Genomic DNA, 19,363 nt, shown 5'->3' with positions numbered 1-19,363 from the left:
GGATTTTTTTTTTTTTTTTTTGGTACCAGGGAGTGTATCCAGAGGCACTTAACCACTGAGCCACATCCCCAGCCTTTTTTATACATTTTATTTAAAGACAGGGTCTTGCTAAGGGAAGGAGAGTCTTTTAACAAACAACACAGAAAACGAAATAAAACTTGATGTATAACTCTCATTATACTCAAAAATTAAAATAGATTATAGGCCAAAACATAAAAGTGAAGTTTTAAAGTATAAAACTTACAGATAGCAATATGGAAGAAAATCTCTGGTTTAGTTGAAGATCTCTTTGATATAAGAAATCTTATATTTCTATTTCTTAGACATAGAAAATTATAAGAAAAAGTGGACAAATTTGACTTCATCAGCATTAAAAACTTATGCTCTTTGAAGAGCACAATTAAGGAAATGAAAGGGCCAAGGACAAAAAGAGAAAAAGATACAAAGTTTACAAAAGAGATAAATATATGGTCAATAAACATTTGAAAAGATGTTTCAAATCAGTCTTGAGGGAAATGAAAATTAAAACATGAAATGCTGTTTGATGTTTACTGGAATGGCTAAAATTTCACAGGATTAACAAGGGTGGCAGGGATGTAGATCAATTGGAAAGCTCAGGCCTATTGGTAAAAGCACAAAATGATTCAACTTCTTTGGAGCAGTGTTTGACTTAGCGCCTCCCTTTTTTTCTGAGGCTGGCTCTGAACTCTTGATCTGCCTGCCTCAGCTTCCCGAGCTGCTGGGATCATAGATGTGTGCCACCATGCCTGGCAACATTTCTTATATTAATTAAAAAAATTTTTTTAGTTGTTGATAGACTTTTATTTTATTTATTTATATGTGGTGCTGAGCATCAAACCCAGTGCCTCACACATTCCAGGCAAGTGCTCTACCACTGAGCTCCAGCCCCAGCCCTCTTATATTACTTTTGATGGCCAGAATTTCTTTGGCGAGTTATAGGTCACTTCTGCTATGGCTTATTTCTTCACCCTTTAGTTTTATACCTCTTTAGAGAGAGTAGATTTTCTTGAGTACTGGGAATCACTATTTTTTCAGTGGGATTATATGAAGCTGTTATTTTGGTTCTTCTGTTATGTATGAGAAAACTACTGTGAAGGTAAGAGTTAAGTTTCACCATCATATTTACTTTGTCATTGGATATATATGGGAGATAGTAGTTAAGGTCTAGGATGTTTGGAGCTAACCTATTTAAATGGGGTTAAAGCAGGAATTATTTATGTATTTAAAAAATGGTTCCATATATTAGTAATAGCTATAACAATTGTAATTATACTCAGATTCTAAGAGCAAGTGTAGATTAAATGTGAATATAGCAGGGGAAATATATATGGTTCCCAAATAACTACAGAAGGATGTAGCAAATAATTTTGCTTTTCCAGATGCTAATTTTTCTGATTCATCTACTTAGGATTATTGGGAGATATCCAATGTCCTTAGGCTGTTTTTTGAATGGGATATCTTAAAAAGGTTCTCCACTGGGTTTCTCAAGGAGCCTTCATAATTGCAATTGTCAGTACTTGAAGTTACATTACTATTGTTTCTGTAGTAGCTCTGGCAAGTGCTTGACAAATATTTGTTCAGTGAAATTTTGGGAAATACAATCTGCCACACCTTTCTTCTGCTGTCTTCAGTTGAGGCTGTCCAATAGACTTTTCTTCTTAGGTATTAGACTTTTGAAGACTGGATCTTCTGTCTTTTAGATTGTCTATATCTTTTTTTTTTTTGAAACTTTTCATCTTTTCACTCATTTTAATCATTTTCCTTTACATTCTTGTACATATTTTGGAACTGGTTCTGTTGACTTTTTTTTTCCTCCTCCTTGGTTATGGGTCATATTTTTCTGCTCTGCCTGTCTAGTAAATTTTAATTGATTCTTGAATGTGAAGGGATTCAGATTGTTATTTTCTCTGAGGGTACTGAGATTCATTTTAACAGGCATTTAAATTAATGGTTGATTTGATATTGTTAGGCTTGGTTTTCTTTGTTGAGGTAGGCCTATTTCAGATTTATCTTTTGTACAGTCTTATGGTCCCTACTTCTAAAGTGTGGCCTTTCTGTGGTCTCAGCTGAATATCAGGGGTACTCAGGTCTTTCCTCTCTGGTTGGGCCAGAATTCCAGCTTCTTTTAGTATTGCACTGCCTCTGGTGTCTTCTCATTATAATTTCAGATTCTGCATATATGCAGCCCAGCGCTTTGCCAAAAACCTGAGGTGAAATCTATGCAAACTTGTTTTTCCTTTTTCCTATACATTACCTACCACATCTCTGGCACCCTGCTTTACAGACTCTAGCTAGCTGTCTTACCAACTCAGATTTCTAATTCTCTAATCTCTGCCTTTTCACCTCAGCTAAACCTTTTATAACCTACCTGTAACAATTGTAGTGTGAATGAAATATGTAACTTTTATTAGTGATAGTTTGAAGTACTGCTTGTACTATCATATAACATGCTTTTTTTTCACATTCAAGTTCATGGACTCTCTTTCTCCTCCCCATTACACACATATTTTTAGATTTCCTCTCCATTTTCCCTCCTTCTAATAGTTATATTGTAGTTTTGGTTATATTGAGCTTTTTATGTGGTTATTACTAGATAAATGGCATTCCTGGCTAGCAATATAGTATATTGTGACTAATATTTTTTCCTACATATTTAGTTTTCCCTGGAATTACAAAGGTCTCATTTTTTTTTCTTGTTTAGTTTTCTATGTTCTTAATTTTAATTAATTCACAAATTCACCCCAATTTTATAAGTCCACCATGTTTGAGCACATTTGGTGTTCTGTCAGTTTTATTGTCTCCAGGATCTTTCTTATCAGCCCTAACCTGGATTAATTGCTCTCTAGACTTGCTATATGGAAGTCTTTGATGCCTCTCACCATCATTCTGGGGATTCACCTGTCCTCTCCTGTGAGTTGGATTCTTCAGTTCCTGGAACCTGTCATCAGTTTTCATTGCTTTCTACTCTGGTTTTGGCATATCTTTGTAACTTCCTGGGAAAATATAGGAAAGTAAAATTATTTTAGAGTTTGCTTATTTTAAGATACTTTTATTTTATACTCATTTGATTTATAGACTCTGTCTTGGTGTAGAATTCTAGGCTGAAAATATTTTTCATGAAAATCAGAATGTTTTGCCTAATTTTTTTTAAAGATATTAGATACAGTGGTATGTGTCTAATTCCAGTGACTCAGGAGGCTGAGGCAAAAGGATCTTAAGTTTGAGGCCAGCTTTAGCTACTTCATGAGACGCTGTTTCAAAAAAAAAGGCTGTGGATATAGCACAGTGGTAAAGTGTCTCTGTGTTGAATCTCTACTGTTGGCAGGAAAAAGGGGCACTGTCATTTTGATTCCACATTCTTTTTATGCAGATGTTTCCGGCAGTGTTATAGGGTCTTCTTTTTGTCTCTTCAGCATTCAAAAATTTCAAAATTTTACTGGGTATTCATGTCCCTTTTTGTTTGAAAACTCATTTTTTAAATAAAGCTTTCTGTTTATCATTTGTCTTCTACATTTTTTTCTGATAGTTCTTCAGTATTATATTCTTATAACTCTTCAATTACCTACCTCATAAGGTTGAGGATTAAACAAATTTACATACATAGAATACTTTAAATAAGTGTCTGACATGTAGCAAAGACTTGTGGTACCTGTAATTGTTACTGTTTAGTTCCATAATTGTCTTGAGGGCATAGTCTTTGGTTTTGATTCTTTTACTTACTAGTTTTGAGATCTATCTCTTTCCTCTGTAAAATGTGAATAAGCTATCCTCTTAGAAGTTTGTGAGAGGTAAATAAGAGTATATATGTGAAAATGCTAATAACTTTTACAGAGTTAATAGTTGCTGCTTGAATCTTAATGTCAAGCTCTTTGTTTGAAAGAAAACTATGGCTGAATTTTAAGAGTACTAGATTTCTTGTACCTTGCAAATTTGTGTGAGCTAGGTGAACTTGAGTTAAATACTAATGCTGCCTTTTTCAATAAATTATTTCTTACTGCTCAATCTTGTTTTGTTATTCCAAAAAGAGAAGATAAGGAAAATATTCTGTGAAAAGCTCTGGCTTTACTTCAGATTGTATAACTCTATGTAATGTAGTAATTATTTAAGAATGACATGATTATTTATTTGGGTTATTTATTTATTTTTACTTAAAGGTATTCGAGATTAGGAAAAATAGAATCTGTCTTTTGGTTCTTCTCAATAGTTTTTAATGTAATTTCAAATGTTAGCTCATTTTTGTTAATGGTGGCTTTTTGTTTGTTTGTTTTGTTTTAAGGTTTTTGGATTCAAAGCATAAAAACCATTACAAGATATACAATCTGTAAGTATGTTTTCTTATTTGTACGCTTGCAAATATCTTCTAAATAACTAATAAGTGAAAGTTATTTTTTTGTTAGAGTAAGGTAGAGTTAAAGATATATATTTTACTAGAATTGTATTCCTAAAACAATTAGTTGAAGAAGACTGAGAACACTGTTAGATCATTTAGAAAGTGTAGTGATGAGATAAAACAATGTTGGCACAGATTCACGTTACTTGATCTGCTTTAAATGACTTGGCATCTAGCCCACTTTTGAGCCCCTAACCCTGTGGTTATTTGAAGTGTAATCCATAGGAGAGCTCTGTTAAGATGTCTTCCATGGAGGCATTCTCCAGAGTGTATATGATTTTGTTTATTCAGTCTCTTGATCAATTGATTGAAGAAGGTATTAGAGTATTTGGTTTGTAACATAATAAGTTATCTAAAATTGTTGAATTAGATAGTTTCTATTGTCTTGGGCAGGGTTTTAAGGGTTGCCTACTTGATAGAGCTAGTTGACCTTATCTTTAATTTTCTGCTTTTTCTTTTGACTTTGGGAATAGAGACATGAAAGGAAAAAAAGAAGGGAAAGAAGGGAAAAAAATACTTAAATGATTTTGCCCTTGAAGACTATTTTTCCTTCTCAAAGTACTAACCATTTTCTAATTTTTGAAAAATTGGAAAAACATTACATTTTAAAGACTGGTACCTGGCCTTTATTTTTTTTCTATTTATAAATGATTACAATAGAAAAAAATATATAAAGTTATATACTTGGTCACAATTGTTTTTGTAGAGTTATTTATCAAATGTTATAACAAGATTCTCTTATGCCTCCAGTGGACATTTAAATCTTTTACCAAAAAGAATGAAAGATTTTTTATGCCTTGTTCTTTTATAATAATAAAACTCATAGGTACTGGGTGTGGAGTAGACACCAATGTTGTTGTCTAATGAGTTTTCAGTGACTTCTTCAGATTCACAAAGATGCAAACATTTAGTGCTTGCCACATGTTAGACATTATAAAACACACTGGGCGTGGGTACAGAAAGGATAAGATACCAGTTCAGTCCTGAGGTAGCTTGTAGTCTAATGTGAAAATTAAACAAAGTATTATAGAAGATGTAATTCTTAAATACAAGAAGGCATTGAAGAGAACAGTAGAAATAGTAATTGTGTTCCATATGACAGTTTTCATAAAGGAAGGATATTTGAGTTGTAGTGAACAGAATCAGTAGGGACTGACTCTTAGGCCAAGGAAGAAGGAAAATGGCATAGCAGAGTGAATAGCAGGTAAGGAGATTGTTGGCATAATAGTGTTTGGAATGTGGCAGATCATTTATTTTTGTCGGATTGTGATGTGTGTATGTGTGCCTGGGGAGTTTCAGTGATAAAACATGCTTAAGTTTAGGTGAGCCCAGTTTACAAATGATCTGTGCATTTAGGGGTCATCTATTCTAGATTAACCTTTCTTATAGTGCCTTGTTGTTGTTTTGTAGGAAAATAAAAACCACATAGCTTTGTGGTTTTTGAACATCTCTATTCAGAAGTTGAATTAACAACAACAAAAAAGAATTGTCAGAAGCTGAAATCCATTAAATAGATCTTGTCAGTCTTAGACTCTCAGAATTGGGGATTTGGAATCTTAAAAGGGAGGTCAAAAGACAAATTCTGCAATTGTCATAATTTTATTCTAGTTTAGCATATCTAAAGGGAAGGAAATTGTTTTCATTCCTGTATGTAGTGGCTTCCTGCTTTCTGGAACTTAGGATTTAGGCTTGTACTATTGATGTTGTGGGTCACTTACTACATTATTATGGTTAAAATTGGCTTTGGGGGATAGCCTGGGAATGGGAATGCCTGATTTGTATTTCTAAACATTGGAATCCCAAGATAATGAAATAACTCTTTATTAGTCTAGAATAGCTTTTAATGCATATTAACTCCCCCTCCTCACATGAAATGTGGACTTTCAGAGCTGGAAAGTACTGAAAGAAATCTTTTAGTATAACCTTCTCATTTTACAAATGGGGAATATGAAGCCTACAGAAGTTAAGAGAGTTAACAGTCATAGTAGCAATCCATCCACTGTTGATGCCAGTGTTCCCTTTATTTTTTGTTTTAACCTCCCCCAATTTTGTTCTCTTCAAAAGTTTCTAGAGCTATCAGTCTGTAGTATGTTTCTGATGTTACTTTCCAACCTTTACCTTCTTTCCACCCCTGCTTATTATATATCTGGTTCTGGGTAAGTGAGTCTAGCATCATTAACAGTTGTTTCTATTTTATTTCTTTAATTTTTAGAATAGTAATTACATGTGATATCTTTTTCTTTGGAAACATACAGATAGGAAGATCTTAAAATATTTACACTAGGTATACCCACATTTAATAATATGTTATGTCTTTTGTAGCAATTGCAATTATGACATACTTGGAGGAAGAAGAACTCTTAATGTGAACTTTGTAATAATTAAATATTCATGTCTCTATAGTTTCTTCAGGCTTTCACTAAATTATTTTTAAGACTAGGTAAAATTAGCCTTATAGAATTATCAAAATTTAAGTATACTGATGCTTGTTAAATTAATCAGTATATTTTAGGGTACAAATACTTTTTATTTTTTGTTTTTCCCTCTTTATAATCTATACACTGGTAATGATAGGGAAGGAAGGGAGATAGGAATAAAGTCATATATAGTTAACCTTAGTATTCACCAAATGCTAATTTTCAAAAGATTTATATATTTCATTGCTTATTTTGCTGATATACTTAATCCTTTTGTAGTAAAACTTTAGCTAGTATTGATTTTTTTTTTTTTTTTTTTTTTTGGTGGAGGTGCCGGGGATTGAACCCGGGGCTTTGTACATGTGAGGCAAATACTCTACCAACTGAGCTATATCGCTAGCCCCTCGTATTGATTTTTTTAAAAAATATTTTTTTAATTGTAGATGGACATAATACCTTTGTTTTATTTTTATGTGGTACCGGGGATTGAACCCAGTGCCTCACACATGCTGGGCAAGTGCTCTACCACTGAGCCACAACCCTGGCCCTCCTCCTATATAAGATAAACGTAGCTATGTTGTAGAGTAAAGAAGAGACTCACCTGCTTAGCTAACTATATGGCAAGTATCACTTCTTTGGAAATTTTTCCTATTCTTATCCCTTTCTTCACTCTGCCTACTACCACTTTAAAAAAAAAAAACAAAAACCCTCAGTACTTCTTCATTTTTCTTGTCTCATATAAGTAGTATAAGGGTAATAATAAAAAATTATATCTTTTGAGTTTTAATTATAAAGATATTGAAATGATTAAATCCCAATTGTTTTCTAAGTATCTTTGATTTTAATATGTTGAGATTTATCACTAATATATCGCAAAAAAATATAAAAGAAATTTTGTTGGGGGGAGTGTTGTGTGTGTGCATACATGTGTTTAGGGAGAGCAGAGTCTTCGTCTTTACCCTTCTAGCCCTTACCCTGAGCATTTGCACCACCACCAGTCCTAGCTTATACTTTCCAGACCCCCATATTACCTGTAAAGATCATCATAATGTTTTTGTTTTTTATCATCACTGTTAGTTGGCTTTGTATTTTGTGACAAATATTGCTTGAGTAGGAAGGTGGCTTTGATTAAAATTTGAATAAAATTTGTAATTGCTTTCATATTTAAAACTTTTAATGTTTTTTATTCTAAGTAGAAGTATGATGCAGTAATAGAAAATGTTTTGTAACCAGTGATACTGAGCTTGAGTTCTGATTCTTCATTAATATATTGTGATTTGGGGCAAGGTTTTAAATGTTCTGCTTTCTCATAAAAATATGAGGCTAATATTAGTCATTATTACATGTTTGTGAGGATGAAAAAAAAATAAAAATTCTTAGAAGGTTTGCGCATCTCATAGCATTTAGTACTTGTTATTTCTCTTTCCCTCCTATAGAGTACTATGCTGGGATCAAACCTAGGGCTTCATGTGTGCTAGGCAAGTGCTGCACCATTGAGATACAACCTTCAGCTCCCAAACCAAACATTTTGATATCCTGAAAAAAGTATGGGAAGTTTAGAGAACTGAATCTACATGAAACTGACATTTATTTTCTTTTTTCTTATTATTTTTTAGTGTCAATGGACCCTTCCTTCCCTCCTTCTCTCCCTCCACAGTGCTGAGAATCAAACCCAGTGCCTCACATATGCTAGGCAAGCACTCTACCACTGAGCTACCACCCCAGCCCCTGACATTTATTTTCTTTTGAGCTGTTATGAAACTAGCTTCTTAGAGTTATTTTATAGCCTTATATCCCACTTCCTAAGCCTTTACAGAATTCCTTTTAAAATACTGCACCATGGATTGTTCACTACTGATCAGTCTGCTAAAGAAAGTATAAAATTTAACTATTTTATTGGTCATTTCTCTTCTGTTTATCATGTTTTTCACATTTGTGTGGAATTATTTAACAGGGATACATATGACATTACTAAATATATTTTCTTTTTAGCCAAACTCAGTATTCTAAATTACAATATACTAAAAAGAAAAAAAACTTTGTTTTGAGTGGTAATGTGAAAGTCGATTTATTATAAGTATGACCAGTTTTTTAACAGTTTTAATTTATAATTAGTTAAATTTCTTGTGAATTTGAAACTTTAGAGGAATTATATAAATGTTTTCCATATTTCTAACTGTATAATACAGGTTCACAGTAGCTTATTTAAAAATTTTGGAGCTAGTTATGTTTTAATATTCTGAATTTTTTGGTTTTCAGAAAGGCAATACAGAAGCATATAGAGACTCTTTAAGTATATTAATTAAGGACTACATACAGTCTTAAAACCTCAAATCAGATTCTACAATTGAGATTGCCATAAATTAAAAGAAAATGTTAGCTGTTTTGTAAGTTTAGGGTTTTGTAGGTTAAGGAGCAATAGATCTTAATTTGTTCTAAAATATTGATTTTTATTTTAAATAGTTTTAAAAATCTGGTTTGGTGGTAGTTGGATTTACTATGATGCTGCCGACCACACTGTCAATTATGAGTAAGCCAGTACATAATAACAAAGACATCACTACCATTAAAAAGACAAATATTTGTATGTTCTATGAATGCAATGTTAGAATTTTACTATCCTGTATTGATTTTACTTATTCTTTCATTGCTTTCAGATATTAAAATTTATAATCTGAGAGATTATTTAACTGAATTTTATTCCAGGCATAGGTAAATTCTGTCTCAGAGCCCACAGAAATTTCCAATTTATTTGTAGAACCCTTTAAACCATGAGAGAACTGGAGAGTTTGAGAAGTTTGCAGATGTAATCTCAGATAGGCATATTTGCCATTGATCCCTCCTGAAAATCTAGAGTGGATTCACTAAAAATGACTTTGGTTTATCTAAAGGGAGAAAGGTCTGGTTTAAAAAAATTAAGTAAGCATCGTGTCCAAATAGATTAGCATCATTCAGTTTTCTTTTGTCCTTTTGCTTTTAATATTTTTAACATGTTTTCAAATAATAGTTTAAGAATTGTATGTGCTCATCTGATGAGATAAAGACAACAATGAAATTATTTACTTGTTTACAGGTACTTGTGAAATAAAAAAGTACATTCTAATAACAAGTAGAATTTGAAAATTATAGATGCAATTTAATTTGTAGGGCTGTATGATGAGGGCATCACAAATTTGATAAGCAAATGTATAAGCTCTGTTTGCATATACTTCACATCTTAAACCTTCACTTCCTTAATCATAAAATGGGGGTAGTTTTAGTACCTACCTCACAGAATTCTTGGGATTAAATGAAAGAGTGAATATAAAATACTCAGCACAATGCCTGATTCAAGAAACTTTTTGTTATTATGCCCAAGTACAAAAGGTAATTTATGCCACTTTAAATTTTTCTTTTAGATGTGCTGAAAGACATTATGACACCGCCAAATTTAACTGCAGAGGTATGTATAAATGTACTGTAGTATATTGTATAACTTAAAACCAGTAGACAATATTGTACTGTCATAACAATAATGAGTTATCATGATATAAATATTTATCTTAAGGATAATCTTAGACAACTTGGAAAAACTAATTTTGCTGTTGTACTTTAGAAAAAAAGTATCATATAAACCTATCTATTGTCTGGAAGACTATAAAGTGTAGAATAGACAGGAGAAATTACTAGACTGTGTTTGTATCATAAGGAGGGGGTTTCCCTACTGTTTAAAGCATTTGATGTCAGTATGCAGTTTCAGAGAGAAAGCAGAACTACTTTTCTGCTTTGAGGAATGACTTAAAGATAGGAAGGATAAAATAACATGGATAAAGAGGAGCTATTTAGGTGAAAGCATGGAACTTTTTTTTAAATTTTTTATTTGTTTCAATTAGTTATACATGACAGCGGAATTCATTGTACATGAATGGGCACTTGATCTCTGAGCCGCATCCTCAGGCCTTTTTATTATTTAGTTTGAGACAGGGTCTTGCTAATTTCTCTGATTATGCACAATATAGAGGCACATCGTTCATGCAATCATACATGTACCTAGGGTAATGATGTCTGTCTCATTCCACCATCTTTCCTACCCCCAATCTCCCTTTCCTTCCCTTTCCTCCCCTTTCCTCCCCTCTCCTTTCCTTCCCTCTCCTCCCGTCCCTGCCCCTCTCCTGCCTCTCCTCCCCTTTCTTCCTCTTTCCTCCCCTCCCTGCCCGTCCCCTCCCCTCTCCTTCCTTTCTCTCCTCTCCCCTCCTCTTCCCTCCTCTCCCTTCTTTTCCCCTCCTTACCCTCTGCGCAATCCAAAGTTCCTCCACTCCCCCACCCCCCGTTATGCATTAGCATCCACATATCAGAGAGAACATTTGGACTTTGGTTTTTTGGGAATTGGCTTACTTCACTTAGCATGATATTCTCCAACTCCATCCATTTACCTGCAAATACCATAATTTTATTCTCTTTTAGTGCTGAGTAATATTCCATTATATGTGTATACCACAGTTTTTTTTATCCACTCATCTATTGAAGGGTATCTAGGTTGGTTCCACAATTTAGCTGTTGTGAATTCAGCTGTTATGAATAATGATGTGGCTGTTCACTGTAGTAGTTTTTTTTAAGTTTTTTAGTTGTAGATGGACACAATACCTTTTAATTTTATTTATTTTTATAATGTGGTTCTGAGGATTGAACCCAGTGCCTTACATGTGCTAAGCAAGTGCTTTACCAATGAGCCACAAGCACAGCCCCTAGTGTGTTGATTTTAAGTCCTTTGGGTATAGACAGACCAAGGAGTGAGATATCTGGGTCAAATGGTGGTTCCATGCCAAATTTTCTAAGGAATCTCCATACTGCTTCGGGAACTGTTTTTTAACTGAATTTTATTCCAGGCACAGGTATGGGCTCTGTCTCAGAGCCCATAGAAATTTCCACTTTATTTGTAGAATCTCTTAAACCATGAGAGAACTAGAGAGTTTGAGAAGCTTGCAGATGGAAGCCTCAGATAGGCATATTTGCCATTGATCCCTCCTGAAAATCTAGAGTGGATTTTTAAATGGATGGTTTGAGAATTCTGAAGCATTAATTACCAAGAGTAAGTTTAATTTCACTAAAAATGGGTTTTTTTTGTGTGTGTGTGTGTGTAGGAAGGTAGGTAGGTAGAGTTAGGTTTTTGCTTACTAGACAAAGCATGCCATTGGTTGAGGTTTCTTGTTTTCTCTCTCTCTCTCTCTCTCTCTCTCTCTCTCTCTTTCTCTCTCTTTGGTACCAGGAATTGAACCCATGGGCACTTGATCTCTGAGCCACATCCTCAGGCCCTTTTATTCTTTAGTTTGAGACAGGGTCTTCTTCCTAAGTTGTTCAGGGCCTTACTAAGGTGCTGAGGCTGGCTTTGAACTTGTGATCCTCCTGTCTCAGCTTCCTGAGTCATTGGATTACAGGAGTGTACTACCATGTCTGGCAAGGTTTATCTCTAAAGAGATATTTTACAGATTTTCTTGAATGTTTTTGTGTGCCATTTAGGAAATTAAGATGAAATAATGGTCTAGTTATGCAAATGACTACGTGAAAACTGTCCCACTAACTGTATGTAATAGTAGTCATTATCTATCAGAAGCGCTTTCCTGTCATACCAAAGGATTTAATTGATCGTAGTCTCTACTATGTTATTATGACTTGAAGATTCAAGACATAGTGTTCACATATTTAGATGACATAGAATAAGTAGTACATTGGTGTCAGGATGTTTAAGGATCTTCTTAATAGATTGAAACCAATGCATATACTAAATGATAAAAATTTAATAGTGATATATAAGTCCTGTTTCTAGGCAAATTTTAAAAAACCTCAACTCTAACTTAGGGAACAGAGAAGTCTTGGATTTTTAATAATTTATGTGAAAAAACCTGAAACTTCATTTTATAACTTTACTACAATTATAATCTTTTGTAAGTAATTTTTTTTTCAGTTTCTTTTGTAAATGCTTTTCAAGTCATGTATAGATAACACTAAGATTTGTAAAACCATCTCTCTCTTTCTTTTTCTTTTCCTTTGGCACTGGGGATTAAACCCAGAATCACATTACTACTGAGGCACATCCCTAGCCTTTTTATTTTTTATTTTTTGAGACAGAGTCTCACTAAATAGCTTAGGGCCTTGCTAAGTTGCTGAGGCGGGCTTCGAACTTGCCATCCTCCTGCTTCAGTTTCATTTATTTATTTATTTATTTTTATATATGACAGTGGAATGCATTACAATTCTTATTATACATATAGAGCACATTTTTTTCCCCACAGCATTTTTATTTTATGAAGTTAAAATACAGTCCTTTCCACAGTTGATTCTATTGGTAATCTATACTTTCTTTGAAATATTTTTTGTCATGATGCAGTATTATAAATATTGTTATTCATTTTTTTTTTTGTTAGAAAATGCATTGAGAGACCCATGTGACATTTCATTTTGGATTCAGGTATACTTCTGGTGTATTGTGACCTCTGCTCCCAGTCTTACAGCAATTTCCTCCTTCATGAAGTGAGAAACATAATGCTTGGGTACTTTTAGAAGTTAGCAATAGAGTATTCTCTCTTCAAAAATTAGAAAGTTAATGAGCAATAAGGTATTTGTATTTAGTTTTTCTTTCAAACACCTAAGTTTATAATGCAACATTTCTAAAGTTTACCTACTTTTAATTAAAAATTCAGGAGAGATTTTTTTCTTACTCTGAGGTTATCTTTTTACCACAGTTGCACAGTATCCTTTTGAAGACCATAACCCACCACAGCTAGAACTTATCAAACCCTTTTGTGAAGATCTTGACCAATGGCTAAGTGAAGATGACAATCATGTTGCAGCAATTCACTGTAAAGCTGGAAAGGGACGGACTGGTGTAATGATTTGTGCATATTTATTACATCGGGGCAAATTTTTAAAGGCACAAGAGGCCCTAGATTTCTATGGGGAAGTAAGGACCAGAGACAAAAAGGTAAGTTTTTATATTCTGTTCTCCCTTTCTTCTTCTAGATCCAAGAATTTATTGCAAGACAGACTTTTTTCTTTTTCTTTTTTTCCCCTTCACCTTTCTTAAGATATAATGTGATATTTTGATACATGTATGTATTGTGAAATGATTACTACAATTGGTCTACTCATCATATCACCTCATATAATTATTGTTTTCTCCCTATTGTGGGGAGAGCATTTGAGATATACTCTTGTAGCGATTTCTTTTCTTTTCTTTTTTTTTGGTACTGGGGATTGAACCCAGGGGCGCCTAACCACTGAGCCATATCTCTAGCCATGTGGCCCCCTCACCCACATATATTTTATTTTGAGACAGGGTCTTGCTGAGTTGCTTGAACTCATGATCCTCTTTACTTCAGCCTCCCGAGCTGCTAGGATTTCTCTTAGCAATTTTCAAGTTTGTAGTATATTATTATTAACTGTAGTCACCATGCTGTTTATTTAGTCTCCAGATCTTATTTATCTGGCCTAACCAAAACTTTGTATAGTTTATGAGTAATATCCCCCTATTCCCATCTACCCCCATCCTCTAGAAAAGAGATTTTAAAAAGATAGTTGTTAATGCCTAATTTCTTTCAAAAATTTTAATCAAGTACTGCCCCACCCAACTTCTGTATGAACAAGTATCTAATTAATTTTTCAGACCATGCTGCTGTTTTTATATCATGATAGCAAATCTTACCTATTAACTTTATTACATATTGGATCTTACAAAAATCCTTATAAAGTAGCATTTTAAAAACAGCATATTGCAGGCCATGGTGCTACATGCCTACAATCACAAACTTGGGAGGCTGTGGCAGGGGCATCATAAATTTGAGTCCAGCCTTAGCAATTTAGCAAGGCCCTAAGGAACTTTCCTTATATCACAAGAAAAAATAAAATAGGCTGGAAGTGTAGCTCAGTGGTGAAGCATCCCTGGGTTAAATACCCAGTATACAAAAAACAGACAAACCAATCCAAAACACCCCTGCATATCAATCAAAAGTAAGCTTACTGTTGCTGAAGCTTGCTTGAGAATAAAATGTTTTGGGATAATTACCTGAATATGATTATTACCTAATAAAGTGTGATCATTTATAATAAAATTCATTCTTTCATGTGAATAATTATAAAATGGAGTTACAATTAATCAGAGATTCTTCAGTTTTTTAGAAAACTAAAAACCTTAAAAATCAGCAACAAATTTAACTTACTGCATTTGAGGGCGAAAAGCAAACTCTTGAGAGGTTTTTACAATTTTTCAAAGGGTCAGTTTCTTTGGATGGTAAGTATAATAAAACATATTACCTTTTTAATATCCTTTGTATTAAAAAGAGTTTTTGTACGTTTCTTTAAGTAGAACAAAACCCAAACCTCTCCAGATGGAGAAAACTCATTTAGGGAGAGAGACATTAATCAAAAATTTGTTGTAGTTTTAATAATTTTATAACTAGGCAGATTCTTCTCCAGGATAAGCCAATTTCTTCTTCATTCAGCTTCAAAACAAATAGAGGTTATCATATTCATCATTTTAAGCTGAGTAGTTGTATCAGTTTCTTTTTCACCTCTTGTTTTTTAACCATTTGTTTGTCTTTGTGACTTTCTGAGTTATATGTAAGGACGCCAAAGTACCATTTATTGGAAATAGTTCACAAAATTGGGTATTAAAAGTCGGGTAAAAAAATTTTGTTTTGGTAAAGTATAAAAGTTGTGTGATGAGCAGAACGCTAGATTTAGTAAGCTAGGAGCTTTAAAAAAAAACCTGTTCATGTTATATAGCTTTAAAAAATCTGATGAAAGCCAGACATGACAAACACCTGTAATCCCAGCGGCTTGGGAGGCTGAGGAAGGAAGATCTTGAATTCATAGCCAGCCTCATTTTAGCAACTCAATGAGACACTGTCTCTAAATAAAATACAAAAAAATACTGGGGATGTAACTCAGTTGTTAAGTGCCCCTGAATTTAATCCCTGGTACCAAATCTGATGAAAGTTTTAAGTGTTTTCCCATTAAACATAGGCATGGATACATAAAAAAAATTTACTTATGGTTTTTAATTGTACTGAAACTTATTTAACAACATAGATCATAAAAGACACCTTCAATTTATTTGTGAGTTTTTTTCCATACAAATATCAGTGGCCACAGTATATGAGAATGATGAATAAATCAAAGTGGTATAAATTAATCAAAATTAAACTTTAGTTTTCTTAGTAGTAAATTTTAAGGAATGGGCTAATGTTATTTAACTTTTTAAAGTAACAAGTAAAAACTGTGCCATTTTCTTTGACTTTGCAACTTATATGCCATCTTTGATATCCATTCAATATCTCACAAATAAAAGAACCAAATGGAAGATGTAGAATCCTTTGCCCAATGAAAGTAAGCTTGTGTCAAGAAATAAGAGTATGTCAAGACTCTTAGATAAATTCATGCTGCATCATTTTCCTTGCCTTCAAGTTAATGAAATAATTTTTTGGCAGTATCTGCATCATTAGTGCTGTGTTATGAAGGAAAGCATTATGATTTCACATTTCAGTTTTAAAGTTGAAGAGTTAAAACTCCTTAAAAGAGTTTGAGAACGTCTTGATTTAAAGTCTTGGCTTTTATGAATTTGGCAACTATTACAACAGATTTTTTCATGACAGTTCTTGCACAGACTATGATTCAAAGCTTGGCACTTACAAAGCAGTAGAATACTTTCACAACAACAGATAAGGTTTCTTTCAGGATTAATGTGAGTCTTGCCACTCTGAGGCACATGGATGAATAAAGCAGTGAGTGATGATGGCATGGAGAGCTTCTGTCTTCACTAGTGCAGCAAAAGCAGATGTGCTGCCTGACATTGAGGTATACTGTTTTTTACAGAATACTGAGGTTTCTTCTTGGCAAAGAAACTTGGCCATTTTGAAAATGTTATCAATGTTTCCCAAAATTTTCAAAAATAACTCTTAAGATAGGCATCATTCATTGATTGTGTGACCATGTATGTATTTGATGAAAACTACTAGCTGGGTGCACTAAGAAGTCATATGCTGAAGGGAGGTGGTATTTCCAGTCATTTCATGACCTGTTTTATAGTCTCAGAAAAAAAAAGTCAGTGATAGAGGTTTTGACATCTCATTGTGATACAAATGAATATCATGTCCTATGCATTTTCTTGGGTGAATTAGTCAGCCTGTAGTAGATTGAATTGTGTCTCCCTTCATGAAATAAAAATATGTCCACTTGGAAAAAAATTATAGAGGTTTTGAAACAGTATTTTTCTGTTGCAAGCTACAAACGTGCTTGACTCTTTCTGAGATGTTTGCTTTCATCATGTTCAACTGTGTGGCTTTTTGTTAGTTTGACATTAACCAGTAGCCTGGTAGGTTGCTTTATTCAAGATTTTGAGTCGGGTCAAACAAGAGTTTTGTAATGGTCTGGGCTTTTCTAAGTTGTGCTCTCAAATGTACTGTCGTCTTCTCCCTGTTCCCTTCCTCTTAAGCACACCTTTCCATCCATATGTGCATATATACTCTGTCTGATAATAAGTGCTTCTTCTGAATAGTTGGCTATAGGCTGCTGATGGTGATAATTTGCCATGTAAGAAGCATTTGGGATAATCTGTCTCATCATGTTCAAGATAAAGGTAAAATCTAAGGATGCTCAAACTTTCTCTGTTTCTATCCAGTTGAAGTTAAATCCAAGAGAAGTTTTCATAATCAAAAAGTGAAGACATACTTAATTTGTGAGAACATATTTAGTCATCACAATCTGGTAACATTGTCAGTTCTGTTTCTCTCTAGAAGTGAGGAAGGGGTGTTTAATGAAATGGCAAGAAGCCCCATGGAATATTGTGAGATAGGGTCAGAGTAAAAAGATTGCTAGAGAAGTATTTATGAAAATAAAACAAATCTTGCAGTGTCATGTGATAAAAAGTAGTAATACTTCACTAGTAGAACTGCTCTCTCTTGGCATCTCCCCCAAGAGAATGTGATGGGCTAGTAGGAAGTAGAAAATGTAGACCTATGTGGACTGCCAGGAATGTATTTGATAAAATTGTCAAGTTTATTTGTTACAAGGTATTAAAGCACAGTTAAATGGTTTTAGCTAAGTTGATCACTTTAGCTAAGTTGATCACTTTAGCTAAGTTGATCACTTTTAGTGTCAGAATAAAATAAATCATTGAGATCTACTGTTCTTAGCTCATGCTTAGTTCATATACCTAGACCATGTTTTGGATGAATTATTCACAGGTCCTGAAGAAATGTATTCCTACCTTTTATCCCTGTGTGTATATTAAAAGGCAAAAAATAAATTTGTGAGCAGATGATGTTGACTAAATTGTGTTTTACTTAATGTTTGCATTTACATTTTAGTTTGAAGCAGCATTAGAAAACTAGGAATAATGGATAAAACTCTTAAGATTATTGGGTTCCCCACCCCCTCTAAAGTTTCTTATTTTATAGATGATAAAATGGTAGAAAGGTAAAATATTGTCATCAGTATTATCCATATGTCAATGACTGCATTGAGAGTAAAAGTTGAGTCCCTTGCTGCATTGTTAAATTTCTTTCTACATTATCAAGTTCACAAATATTTGAACTGAAAAAGAATTTTGAGATTCTTCAGAATAATTTATGTAGACTCCTGAAAGTTTAGATAATACTGATGAAATAAGTCTATTTTGAAGGTTCCTCGTTTTATATTCTTATTTTTTAAATGTTATTTATTTATTTATATTTATATGTATGTATGTATGTATGTATTTATTTAGGGGAGCATACTGGGGACAGAACTCAGGGGCACTCGGCCACTGAACCACATCCCCAGTCCTCCTTTGTACTTTATTTAGAGACAGGGTCTCATAGAGTTGCTTAGCACCTTGCAGTTGCTGAGGCTGGCTTTAAACTCTTGATTCTCCTGTCTCAGCCTCCCAAGCTGCTGGGATTACAGGTGTGCACCACCATGCCTGGCTTAAATGTTTATTTTTTAAAAAATACTTTTTAGTTGTAGGTGGATACAATACCTTTTTATTTTATTTATTTATTATTATGTGGTGCTGAGGATTGAACCCAGCTAGGCAAGCGCTCTATCACTGAGCCACAACCTCAGCCCCCTTGGTTTATATTCTTTACAGATGCTAGAACATTTAAAGACCCCTGATTTAAGGAGAAAGAGAACAAGTTGAGGGTATTGGTCTTATAAACTTAAGGCTGTATACTTTCTCAAAATCTCTTCAATTTAGTGATATCACTTCAATTCAGTGATATCACTTGTTTGATGGTTAGAGTTCTAGTGAAATTATATATGTATGTATATATATGTTACGTACACAACAACATATATGTATATTATATATATACATAAGTATATGTATGTATATGTGTGTAGTTTGTTTATATATATTTATATTTTATATACACACACGTATATGGGGGATTGCTGGGAATTGAACCCAGGATGCTTTACCACTAAGCTAAATCCCCAGCCCTTTTTCTTCCTCTCTCCCTCCCTCTTTCTCCTCCTCCTTTTTCTTCTTCCTCCTTTTTTTTTTTTTTTTTTTTTCCTTTAA

At 33.6% G+C, this 19,363-nt stretch overlaps 1 protein-coding gene across 3 annotated transcripts in view; it reads left to right on the top strand.

Moving 5' to 3' along the window:
- Window positions 1-19,363, top strand: part of Pten (phosphatase and tensin homolog) — an 85,324-nt gene that overhangs the window by 43,661 nt on the left and 22,300 nt on the right. The window contains exons 3-5 of one of the 3 annotated variants that reach the window (XM_015498869.2): window positions 4,298-4,342; window positions 10,227-10,270; window positions 13,548-13,786. In XM_015498869.2, the coding sequence (XP_015354355.1) occupies window positions 4,298-4,342; window positions 10,227-10,270; window positions 13,548-13,786 (328 nt within the window). Of the gene's footprint in view, window positions 1-4,297; window positions 4,343-10,226; window positions 10,271-13,402; window positions 13,421-13,547; window positions 13,787-19,363 lie in introns of those variants that run through there. The other 2 variants (XM_048807427.1, XM_048807429.1) reach the window with 2 other exon arrangements.

Source organism: Marmota marmota, unplaced genomic scaffold, assembly GCF_001458135.2.
Source record: "Marmota marmota marmota unplaced genomic scaffold, marMar, whole genome shotgun sequence".
NCBI lineage: Eukaryota > Metazoa > Chordata > Mammalia > Rodentia > Sciuridae > Marmota > Marmota marmota.
Note: the sequence above shows the minus strand (reverse complement) of the source record. Positions and strands in the feature narration are given on the sequence as shown.